Source organism: Branchiostoma belcheri, unplaced genomic scaffold, assembly GCF_001625305.1.
Source record: "Branchiostoma belcheri isolate BF01 breed outbred unplaced genomic scaffold, Haploidv18h27 scaffold185, whole genome shotgun sequence".
In the NCBI taxonomy this organism is placed as follows: Eukaryota; Metazoa; Chordata; class Leptocardii; order Amphioxiformes; family Branchiostomatidae; genus Branchiostoma; species Branchiostoma belcheri.
The window spans coordinates 441795-454768 of record NW_017803324.1 but is presented as its reverse complement, the minus strand read 5'-3'; the positions used below and the strand labels follow the sequence as shown (position 1 = coordinate 454768).

Below are 12974 nucleotides of genomic sequence, written 5' to 3'. Positions count from 1 at the left end.
TACTTTACAGTATACAATGTAACACCCATTATGTGTGCAATATCCCCAAATACCCTCTAAACCATCCCAGAATGCACCAAGCTTCCCCTTATATATTTTATTGTTCTGCTTTACAAGCTCCTTTACAGACATGATTTCGGGGGCGATTATGTTGTGTTCGTATCATGTTGTGTTCTTTAATATCTAATCAACAACTGGCCTTCTTGTTGCCTTTATCGCCCCTCATTTATGCCTAAAATATTGACGATGAAGAAAATGGCAAAATCTAATTTTTTTTAAAAGCAGCATAATCTGTTCAATAAAGATTTACATACAAATAAATTGAGAAAATCAAAACATGCAGCATAAAACTGGCAGCTCACTGCATTATCCAAGCTGGAGGTCAAGCAATGCAAGGTAAGTATACTAAGTTTTCAATAATCAGGTTATTGGTGTGCTTGCTCCTATTTTTTGCCAAAAATGTTTATGTTGATTTGAAGTGTAACGGGGGGTGCCCTAACTTTGGATGGATTTTTACGCGCTTGAACGCACGGCGCTCTATCGCTAGTTGTCGGACTGGACTGCTTTTTCCGCCAATCGGACTGGACTCCACCAATCCTTGATTTTCAGCATGGGGCAAAATGATATAGGTAACGGGGGGTGCCCTAATTCCGACCTATGTTCCATGCAAACGCACATACCTTTGTCAATAGTTTATCTGACCAAAACCCCGCGCAACATGAGATATAATATTGACAGATAAAGATCACAACGATTAAAGCTGCACAGCTGTGTATTTTACTTGGGTGTAGCGCCTTGCACAGAAGCGTAATGGTTCGCGAAACGCACGGCAGGTTTTTTTGTCATTTTGCCGGTGGAACGTTCTATCGCAACCTAGTGTTTAACACAGGTCGATCTGAGAAGAGAGTTTAGAAATGATAATAATAAAATTATGACTAAAACAATCTACAACTGTTTTTATGTCCCAAACAAGTCCTCTTTTTATGATTACGCGACTTGCTCCAAAGTAGTGATGCATACCGGTTCACTGGACTTGGATCCGGACTTAAAAAATGTTTAGGTTCAAGTCCAAAAAAAACTAAAAGTCAAGAACCGAGTCCGGACTTATTACCATAAAAGACCATTTCACATACCCCTTTTCTTTCCAAACCACCTAAAACCTTCTGTAGATTGTAAAATCTTTGCTGCAAAATGAAGAAAACATTGCCATTGGGCATCGTCAAGTACCGGCCTCCATGTTATGTGGCCAAAGTTTCACCCAGACAACATTGCAAGGTTGCCAACATGCAATTTTGTATATGCCATGGGTTTTAGGTCCGGACTTACAAGTCCGGAACTGAACCTAAACCTCTGGACTTGAATCCGGACCTGAACCTGAAATTGGGTTTAGGTATGCATCACTACTCCAAAGTGGCTGTTTGAAAAGCAAAACCTGCATTTTTGACATGCTCGTCAACCCCCGAACAAGCGTCGAATTCACACAGATTTTTCACTCGTCTGTTGCCGGAGTGTACAAACTAAAACAAACTTTGTGAGATTACCGATATCAACACAAAAACATTGTCCATTCTTGTGGTTATTTTTAGGCACGTGCTCCCATGCATAACGCCGCAACAAGGATTTTTCAAACAAGTTTGGTATTAGGGATGGGTCGGAATTAGGGCACCCCCCGTTAATGCTTTACAAAGTTTAACAATTGCTCTGTGCAAATCGTGCAGGAGATATTCTGTAAAAAAATCGGCTAGATACATGTATGTTTAAATTTAAGAAGCATAATCTATTGGAAAATAGCACTCCCTTCTAGACTTTAGGACTCCTTTAAGATGGAATTCTGCCAAAACATTTCAGAATCTATTATTTATTACTGTAACAGTGTATGTTATTTGTGCAGAGAAGACAACCTAGTTTCCTAATTAATAAAACAAAATGAAAGCATTTTAATTTTGCAATACTTCATGGAGGTATAAGAAATCTCGGAACTCTTGTTGAAGAGGGGGTTGTATAGTATAACAGTTTGTAAAGGCTTGTACAACCTTGTGGTAATGTAATACCAGTACCTCTGCATAGCTCTGCAGATACAATATAGCAAGGAGCTCTGGTTGCCATCACAGTGTTTGAAATACCAGTCTGCACAATAGTAACGTGGCTGAGTTTTTACCCCCTTGTCCCGGTTCATCACTGAGGTTGACTTCCTTATCCAGACCATTTCCTCACTGTCAACCCCTGTGATGAACCAGGACAAGGAGGGTACAAATTCAGCCATGCATGTTAGGGATTGTGTTCTGGCTGCAAAAGTGCCACCAACATCGGCTACATATAGTGGCAAGAAGCAGAACTCCAGTCAGAAGCTTTAAATTTGAGGAAGGTGTGTGATAGACATTAATTAAAAGTAAGCAGGACTAAGATACATGTACATGTACATTGTACAATACAGCTTGTGTAAGAAGAAAATCCCTATGAATGTTCTAACATGGATGGTCCTTGACAAATCAGATGAAATTATTTTCAGATGTAACTACCAAGTTGCACACTGTCAGATTAATTTTCATCATATCAAAATAATACCGTATTTCCTCTAATTGCATATGCATCTCCAATAATGTAATACAAATGAGAAAGTAATAAATACACACATTGTAAGAATCCCAAACCAAGGTAAAGTATTGAAATTTAGATATTTCTCACTTTGATTGTCCCCGAGTTCCCAGTCTTCTTGTCGTTAGCTGTGGAAACTGTTGACGGATGATCTATTGAGAAACAACAAAAAATCTATATAATTATGTAAATTAGTTTACAGCTCATTCTCATTGAAATGTACAAAATAGTGATTTTAAGGGTCAAAAATTGATAAACTTTTCAGGCGTAGGATCTTTATAGGAGAACATCTCAATTAATGATTAACAAAAATTGACAGTTTAATTGTCATTGGATGTTACCAAAAACAGCCAAAAAGCCCCACTTTACACAATTTTAAAGTGGTGTATGTCAAAAGTGTGAATGATACTCTGTGGACATGTGTCCAAGGTATCCCCATACTGAATTTCAGATCATTTGGATCTAATACCAGGGCTCCAGATCCTGAAATGTATATTTGTTGCCTGAAAATACCCAAAAAAAAACAAATTCAACAATTTTAAAGGCCTGTATCCAGAAAATGAAAAGTTGTCAGGGGGTATTTGCATACTCTACCTTCATGCCAAACTTCATGTTATTTGGCCCCAAAATGGCAGAGTTGAATCCCTTTAAAGAAATGGCAGGAGAAAAACAAGGAGGAGGAGAAAAAACATGAGGGAAAACAATATGTTTCACCACACCATGATGCCATAATAATCAATTAGAGACCTTTAGAATACGTCAGTTGGCGAAGGTATGAGCTTGCAGAACACTTGCTGTTTCTAAATATTAAATATCCAAAAGATGCTCAAGTAAGATTTATTGTCTATGTGTTCTGTGTATCCTATTATACTGTTTAATGCAACCATTATCTCTACAATTTCAAAATTTCATCAGGCCACACCAATTTCATTTGTTGGTTCACGAATTTGCCCGCTTGGAAATATAGAGTGGCATATAGGTATATACTCTATATCTGCTTGAACTTGAAGATGACTCAATAGTCAGATCATGGATGCCACCAACATCTGCTTGGAGATAACTTTTTCATATGCTTGGAAATGATTATAGATATGTTCCTTTACATCTACTTTGATAATGATGCTGTACAATGTACATATGCCACCCTAGACATGAATAGGCTATAGAGATGTACATGTAGAGTAGATATTTTGATTATGTCTTTAATGACATTTAACCCTCAAGCTGCTGGAGTTTCTGTCTAGTACGTGATCTCAGTTTCCAGACCCCTTTTAATATATAAGAGGGGGTACTACTTTTATAAATCTCAGTTTTTGTTTCCTTTCTCCACAATTCCCCCAATATGTTATACATCTCTGAAAAGTTAAGAATCTAATGTCACAATTATTGTCAGTAGTAATGATGTACAAGGGCAATAATGCAATAAAACATCCTTTTTTGTGTCCTCATTGTATTAGGGTCTGCCTAAATACATTGTACCTAAACCGACCTCAACCGGCCTCAACCGACCGCATAATGGGTTAATATGCAGTATACATGGGCTAACAGTAACAACCTTTTCCAACGCTTTTTCTACTTTTTATTTCCAAAATTTAAAAGCATGAAGGGATGAGTTGTTGATCGACATCCAACTATTGAAATAAATGATCTGTCTAGCCACCCCCCAAAGTTCGTAAGTTGGTTCCGCAGAGCGTTCATCCTTGAGGTCAATGGAGGTCAAGCCGGTAGGCATTCGTGCTTAGCAGCTTGGATGTCAGGCTGGAAAACACTCTGTATATAGCTATCATGAGTTGGTTATGATAGTATTTGTGCTTTACTATGATTTATAAACCATCATCTTTGCGTTCTGTTGCCTGTATAAAAGCAAAAGGTGTACAGAGGTGATGGCGATCCAACATGGCGGCCATGAAAAGCATTCTAACGTCAAACCAGAGGAACAACTTTTAAAAACTGGTAAATACGTCAGAGTTACAGTGTTTTTTTCCATTCATACAAGCATAGACAATGTATCCAGAGCATTGGAAAAGGTTGTTAGCCCATGTATACTGCATATTAACCCATTACGAGGTGGGTTGTTGGAAAAAGGAGTCCAGTCCGATTGGCGGAAAAAGCAGTCCAGTCCGATTTGGGGGTGGAAAAAGCAGTCTGGTNTTATTTATTTATTGAAAAATGCAACAAGACATTACACTGACTCTCAAGGCAGCAAAGCTGATGTTAGAGAGTCAACACATAAGGACAAAACATATAGGGCACATAATATCAACAGTGTGAAATTACAAAAAAATGATCATAAGAACCTATATCATTCCAATTAGCCGAGTAAATATATGTACACATCTAAAATAACACATTTGGAGGTCAGAGGTCGATAAAATAAGTCACAGTCAGACTACCTTATATGAGAAAACAAAAAAGGATACTAAATAACAAGGTTAGAAAGGAACAGCTGGAAGTGCCTAGAAACGGTTTGTTGAAGTGATGTAAGTGTGGAAGGAGTGTGAGAGCGCATTCTCTTTTTAGCGAACGCCCACGAAAGCCCAAAAATTGTCGCACGAATCTTAAAATTTTTTGTGTGGTCATGTCCAGAGTGTGCTCCCGGGTGTCCATGCCAAGTTTGAAGCGAATCCATCGAGCCGAACTTAAATAAATCGAAATTTACTGGGTTTTTTCTCTTCTTGGCGAACGCCCACTTTACTTCCGGGTTCGCTGCGAACGCCCACTACTCTTTGCAAAATTTCGGCCCTCGCGCAACGCCGGCAAAATCCACCACCACAAATATGTTCCTATATGCTTCCCCTGAATTTCTGACACGTTTCCGTGCTTTACGAGCTTTTAAAGTACCCATTTTTTGACAAAATATGCGCTACGACGAGCTCGCCGCCTCGGCGTATACGTTCTACCTGGTCACATGACTTGCGGTCGGGGACTGTTCGATAATTTCATGATCAGCGGGAGGGAGGACAGGAAGGGCAGAAAAACGCAATCTACCGCACATAAGGGGCAGAATTTCGTGTTTGTAACATCAAACATAAATGATTTCCTTTCTTACATAATTTTCACCTCGGTTCTAGTAGTGACACCGCCGGCGCAAATTACCATGTTGTAAAATTGTTCTGCTGAACTATAGACAGACGCAACGTTACAGTACGGAGGGGGCCCTAAATTTTTGTCGGCGCCGCTCGCCACGTTCGTTGAAAACCACGTCCGCGCTGATTGACCGCCCCATCAGTGAGCAACAAATGATCGAGGCGGAGAAGTTCGACCGGGCGGGGAATATTAATGTGCTACCGTATTTAAAATTTGACACCGAACCCAAAACAACAACGAGACTGCTGAGACGCGAGCGAAAGAGTTTTTGAAAAATATCTCGTTTAGTAAACTACTGCTCATGTCACAAAATCAAAGGAATAAAAACTTTACAGCATTGAACGCTTCTGGCCGCTTGCTTCCCACGTTGTGTTGTCAAGACGACGGCACGTCCTGATCAGACACAGCGGCGTCACGCCCACAGCAGCACGCGCACGGGCCCCACCCACCGGCGGGCAGCAAAAGATTTCAAAGACTTCGCCCAAAAAACCCTATCATTGTAAGGCCATGCCTTGTACATCTACCCATCATTTTAACGTAATACTGGCTGGTATAGTCCCGCTTCAAAATAATTTTCTGCGGCATTTGTTTATATTTAAATAGATTTGTGATACGAAGTAAAAAGATTTGTGTCATTTGAACCTTTGTAACGGCATGGCTATAACATTTGTTGAAGATTTCTGTGTTAAACTATAGCCGAAAGTGCATTAGAACTGACCATCAGTTGAAGCGCAACTGTCATGTTATACTATAGTAACGTTATTCACTACGTTACGACGACTTGCGGACCATTCTAAATCTTACCATCTTACCACTCATACATCTATTTAATAGAATTGCGTTCATACTTACGGGGGTATTTATTTTCGGCCGGGGTTCCACTGAGATATCGGCGGCTGGCTGGCGACCATCCCGTCAGCATTACCAAGCACCGCGACGTGAGTGACCTAGATTATCTTACCGTGCGTCTTCTCGTTTTACCGCAACTTCGTGTCAATATCGACGATACATACATGAAATACGTTCATTTATTAAAGTTTAACTTTATTTTCACGCGTCAACATCCGACATTTTACGTACGAATCGATGTAGTGCAATTCTCCTTGCCGGTTTTCGCTATATTCGTCGGTAGTCGTTGGATTTGTCGGGGAAAACCTCAAATAAGGTACTTTTTGTATTTTGAAAAGTTTTCAACAGTGCATACTTTATTCGGCGGTGTCACAACTAGAACCGAGGTGAAAATCATGTAAGAAAGGAAATCATTTATGTTTGATGTTACAAACACGAAATTCTGCCCCTTTTGTGCGGTAGATTGCGTTTTTCTGCCCTTCCTGTCCTCCCTCCCGCTGATCATGAAATTATCGAACAGTCCCCGACCGCAAGTCATGTGACCAGGTAGAACGTATACGCCGAGGCGGCGAGCTCGTCGCAGCGCATATTTTGTCAAAAAATGGGTACTTTAAAAGCTCGTAAAGCACGGAAACGTGTCAGAAATTCAGGGGAAGCATATAGGAACATATTTGTGGTGGTGGATTTTGCCGGCGTTGCGCGAGGGCCGAAATTTTGCAAAGAGTAGTGGGCGTTCGCAGCGAACCCGGAAGTAAAGTGGGCGTTCGCCAAGAAGAGAAAAAACCCAGTAAATTTCGATTTATTTAAGTTCGGCTCGATGGATTCGCTTCAAACTTGGCATGGACACCCGGGAGCACACTCTGGACATGACCACACAAAAAATTTTAAGATTCGTGCGACAATTTTTGGGCTTTCGTGGGCGTTCGCTAAAAAGAGAAACCCAGAAGAATGGAGGTCAAGCCGGTAGGCATTCGTGCTTAGCAGCTTGGATGTCAGGCTGGAAAACACTCTGTATATAGCTATCATGAGTTGGTTATGATAGTATTTGTGCTTTACTATGATTTATAAACCATCATCTTTGCGTTCTGTTGCCTGTATAAAAGCAAAAGGTGTACAGAGGTGATGGCGATCCAACATGGCGGCCATGAAAAGCATTCTAACGTCAAACCAGAGGAACAACTTTTAAAAACTGGTAAATACGTCAGAGTTACAGTGTTTTTTTCCATTCATACAAGCATAGACAATGTATCCAGAGCATTGGAAAAGGTTGTTAGCCCATGTATACTGCATATTAACCCATTACGAGGTGGGTTGTTGGAAAAAGGAGTCCAGTCCGATTGGCGGAAAAAGCAGTCCAGTCCGATTTGGGGGTGGAAAAAGCAGTCTGGTGGTTTCTACGAAATTCTACGAAAGACCATAGGTACAATTTTTTCTTGTGTGTGTACTGGTAGTTTCTATGGGTACTTCGAGTTTCTATGAATACTTTGAGTTTCTATGGGTACTTAGAGTTTGTATGGGAACATATATGTGACTCACTATATGCCTCCTAACCCGTAATTCAGGCAGCCTTGGGTGAGGAATAGCGGACAATCGATTTACACCTCTTGGGACCACCGAAAAGTAGTTTCTATACATACAGGTCACCTAGGCCACACCAATTTAATTTCTTGGTTAACGGATTCGCCGCTTCATTTTTTTCGGATTTGCAAATAAAAATAAAAATTTAGAATCAACTGCAAAATGCTCATATTTTGCCCTGAACAGTTGAAAACAGTCCTTTTTATCCTAGTTGTTACAGTTATTCCATCTTTCAATGCAATGGTGTCATTAAAAGTTCAAAATTAACTGTTTAAATTTTGAACGAGCCTAGTGTGTTGACTTCATGGCTCCTATCGTACCATTTTGGGGCATAATAGGATGCCTAGGCCTGTTTTTATTTTCTTTTTTTTTTCGCCCGCCCGCTCCATTATTTTTCTAGAAAAATCCGTTAACCAAGAAATTAAATTGGTGTGGCCCTATCCACAATAAACAAAAGTTAATTATTAAGGGATTCTTTCTTACAATTGTACTTCCGGTACTTACATGCTTGTCGGTGTAATGCAAAATCAGCCATACCCGGCTTTAGCGGGGGCCATCTGGATGTTGGGCGGCCGGCAACCGTAAAGCGATTTATTCAGGCTATTTACATGCAAGCAGGATCGGCCCTGGAAATCTCGTCAGTTGACAGCTTCATCTTTTGACTAATTATTATTACTTATTTGTAAGTAATAATCCGGAGGCATCATGATGATGATGATGTTACAAACTGTAAGTTCCCATACAAACTCTAAGTACTCATAGAAACTCTAAGTTCCCACACAAACCCTATTAACCCTATCTAGACCGGGCTTTTTTGGGCTTGGTGGGACCGGGGGGGGGGGCTCTTTCGGCCCCCCCCTCACAACTCGCGAACGGTATATCGTAGGACCACCAAATTTTCAGAGGATGGTGTACTAGTAAAAATTTATCATACGTACAATTTTTATGTCGTTGTGACGTAATATGACGTCATTATGACGTCATTAATGTGATTTTACTGGCCAAAACCGTCTAGATATGTTATTACCTGAAAACTAAACAGTATACTACATAACTTTACCAAAAGTGTTTATGACAGAATATTAGGATGTACTAAGTCTTATGTTGCCCATAGCAACACCGGTGACGTCATAAAATGACGTCATGCATATATTACCTATCCGCCATCTTGGATCATCAATCTTGAATTTTGAAAAATAGTTGTTTTTTCAGGATAAAGCCTAAAATACATTGTAAACAGACTAAAGACGTTCATATGAACCTTTTTTGTAAAAAGAAATGGGAGTATTGATGAAATGTTAAGGAAAATAAGCTGTATTTACCTGATCTAATGATATGGTCGGCCACCTTGGATTTGGGCCAATGACGTCATCAAATTAGCATAAATTATGCATTTTTAATGATAAAATTTACATATAATTATGTGTGATGTTATTTATATTAGAAACAATGTGTAACTTGACATTAAACCCATAAAATTCTGTTGTTTAAATGGAAATTATTAAATTATGCAAAAAATGCCTGTCAGAAACCCGTTGCCATGGCAACAAGAAAAATCATAATCTTATTCCACTGATACAGATTTGTTGCCAACAATATTTTAGGAAAAGTCACCAAGTTTGGCGGTTCTACCTCTAGCCATTCAGACGCTATGTGACATCAAAGTTGCCGCGGGCACTTTTAGCCCCCCCCCGGTCTAGATAGGGTTAAAGTACTCATAGAAACTCTAAGTACCCATAGAAACTCTAAGTACTCGACATAGTAACTCGAAGTACTCATAGAAACTCGAAGCACCCATAGAAACTAGCAGTACACACAAAAGAAAAAACTGTGCCTATGGTCTTTCGTAGAATTTCGTAGAAACCACCGGACTGCTTTTTCCACCCCAAAATCGGACTGGACTGCTTTTTCCGCCAATCGGACTGGACTCCTTTTTCCAACAACCCATTACGAGGTTGGTTGCGGTCGGTTCAGTCCGGTTGAGGTCATGATCAGTTGAGGTATTTAGGCATAACGATTGTATTATACATTTTGTAGTATCCAAAACCATGTATTCAATGCTAATATCAAGGCTACAAAATATCTGACAAGTCCTGATAACATCAGGATTACATACTAGTACATGAGAAAAGATTGTACCCAGGAATGACTACAGGTGAGTAAATGACTACAGACTGTCCTGGGTGTTGAACTGACTATTCAGCTGAAAGGCTTATTTACATCAACATGGTATTTTCCTTTCTGAGGCTTTGTAAAAGATATTCTTTCATGTCAGTTGAAAGCTTCAGCTTGCTTGAGAAATCTTTATCAACTTCATAACATAAACTCCATGGGCAATAAACACATCAAAATAATAAAATATATATTTTCCACAATGCTTTCAATACAGTACACTCTAGCACACATTAAATCACTTTTACTTGGAATACACAGTTCCTGACAAATGCTGACAACATACAGATTACTTTCATTGAAAAAAAGGAAACGAGGCATTATTAGCGGTGAATTTTATGACTACGGACTGTCCTGGGTGCTGAACTGACCATTCAGCTGAAAGGCTGATATATTACAACGACGGTATTCTCTTTTCTGGGGCTCTAATTTCTAAAAATACTTCTTGTCCTTGACGTCTATCTCGTTTGTGACTGCGGACCAATTTTAACTCGTTCCACATGCTCCCCACATCATCGCTACTTTCTGGAGAATCCTCGCCTAAGGAAGGATAAATTCCCCTAGAGTTAATAGTATCAAGGTCCCCAAGCACGTATTTCAGCGTAAATCTGGACATTTTTGCCGCTACAACCAAAAAGGCACTAAAAACAACAAATCAAGGCGCTTGGCAGACGACAGCGCCATTTTGAGGAAATCCAGCCGCAACCATGGTGACAGATGTCTGGTTCAGGTCATTGACCTTATTTGTTTGGAGAAGAAGAGGAAGAAGAAACAGACCAAACGCAATATCATATTATGATTTCCTAATCAATTAACGTAATGAAACAAAGGAAATTTGTACTCACTTTTCCAAAACTTGCAGCATTGACTGGCTGGATATCCTGTTTCTCACAGAAGTCCAGGTAGTGCATGTAGAGGGCACTTCTTGGAATACACACCCCTTCTGCCATTTCATAGTTTTCTTCAAGCCTGATCATGAATGGAAACACACTTAATCAATAAATTGGCACCATATTTAATGTATGTAATATCCATCCCTGGTCCTAATTATTACCATATTTCCCAAATTTTGACTTGTTTGATAAACAAACTGCAAGTTTACAATTTGTTAGTTGTAGCATCAATGCACTATACCTCTATTATTACATGTAAATAATCACAATACTTTTGACCATGTCGATCACAATACTTTGACCATGTCGATCTTGTGCCCATGTGAATTTGCTGAACTCGGGTGACCTAATTATTGCCATAAATAAAAAATTCTAAAATGATTAAAGCCTTTCCTATAAAATACAAGCCAAATTACACATTGCAAACACAAGATTGATAGATAATAATCAACATATTGATATTTCAACCAGCACACTTGTGTGTAGTCTTACAACCTTGCACTAACACACCAGACTGTTTTGTTATATACTGAGGATACGGGCTTCGCCAGTAGTCATCTTGCATGACTCAGCGAAGTCACTGGGTGAAGTTTTATCTCACAAACAACAGAGTCGTGTGAATGCAGAATTAGAGCTGCAAAACCACATTACAGACTGCACTATAACGTTATTACTCCGTGAAGGAGGTCAGGACCTCCGGACGGAGTGTTGTGATCGGCTGATTTTTCATGTTCGCAGTCAAAACACTGGGTTCTCTTTGTGTAATCGGCATGCAATTTTATACGCCGTCTGCGGGCATGCCCGTGTTGATGCACGAATGTGTATTTTTGCCGTTGCTGCTTTCACGGTCAATGTAACATTGCAGACGCACCCCTACAATTACGAGGCGAATTGGAATGGTCCAGAAAAACGCGTTGTTTGGAATAGCAGTGGGGGGGTGGAACTTCATGCAGATACGGGGTGGTTTTGATAAGTGGTTAAAGATGTTTTTGCCCGTGGTTAAGAGATGGCAAGTTTTTTGGAAGATGTTCGCAGCCAAAACGCATTCTTCCGCACGTCGCATTTCTGTGTAATTTCGCATGTGGTGTGGCATTATGTCCGGGATGATGCACGTCTTTTTATTTTTACCGTAGCTGTTTTGATATTGGAGTAAATGCTTATTTTCGAAACATCCCCATGTCGTTGAAATGTTTTCGTCCGTTTATGGTTTATGTGACCGGTAGTTGTAAGTCGCGGTCAGGCTGATGGGGACGGAAATGTGGGGTGGTCAGTGGTCAGCATTACGAAATGTAAATACCGATGACGTAATCCTATCGATTTCGAACTGGTCGGCTGTGGCAACCTAGTGGCGACGTAGCAACTGGCCGTAGCAACAGTGTCGTCCTAGCAACGAGCACGCTGGCCGCTTCTCTGCCAATGTTTTTGGGTTGGGCCGCTCCATAGTGTTAGTGGAGCAGCTCTTTGTAAACATGGACAATATTTTTGAGCAACCCATCAATGTGTTCTGCCTCGTGGTCGGATGTGGTCTGGGGCTGGTAAACCGCACATACTAGTAGATCGGGTAATTCTATGATTTGCTAGTTGTAAAGGCGTCTTGTAGTATGAGTCGGTATATGAAGAAGTAGCCTGTGTTACACAATCATGCTTTCGGCCGGATTGATGTGCAACTGTTACTAATTGCAGGGACTGCGCTAATGCCGACCAGTCGCGCTGTCCTGATACACCGCGAATGTGCGAGTGTTCCCTGTAGACAGTCCCGGGAGCACATTCCAGGAGCCAAACCAAAATACGTTCATGAAC

General features: G+C 40.3%; 1 protein-coding gene across 1 annotated transcript in view; it reads right to left on the bottom strand.

Annotated features, from left to right (window-relative positions):
- Window positions 1–2685: 2685 nt before the first annotated feature.
- LOC109467625 (transcription factor RFX4-like) overlaps window positions 2686–12974 on the bottom strand; it is a gene marked incomplete at its 3' end in the record, with an annotated part of 41346 nt that continues 31057 nt past the window's right edge. Inside the window, exons 4-5 of the mRNA XM_019765641.1 lie at window positions 11127–11250; window positions 2686–2747 (exon numbers count right to left, since the gene is read on the bottom strand). Coding sequence (XP_019621200.1) covers window positions 2686–2747; window positions 11127–11250 — 186 coding nt within the window. The remainder of the gene's footprint in view (window positions 2748–11126; window positions 11251–12974) is intronic.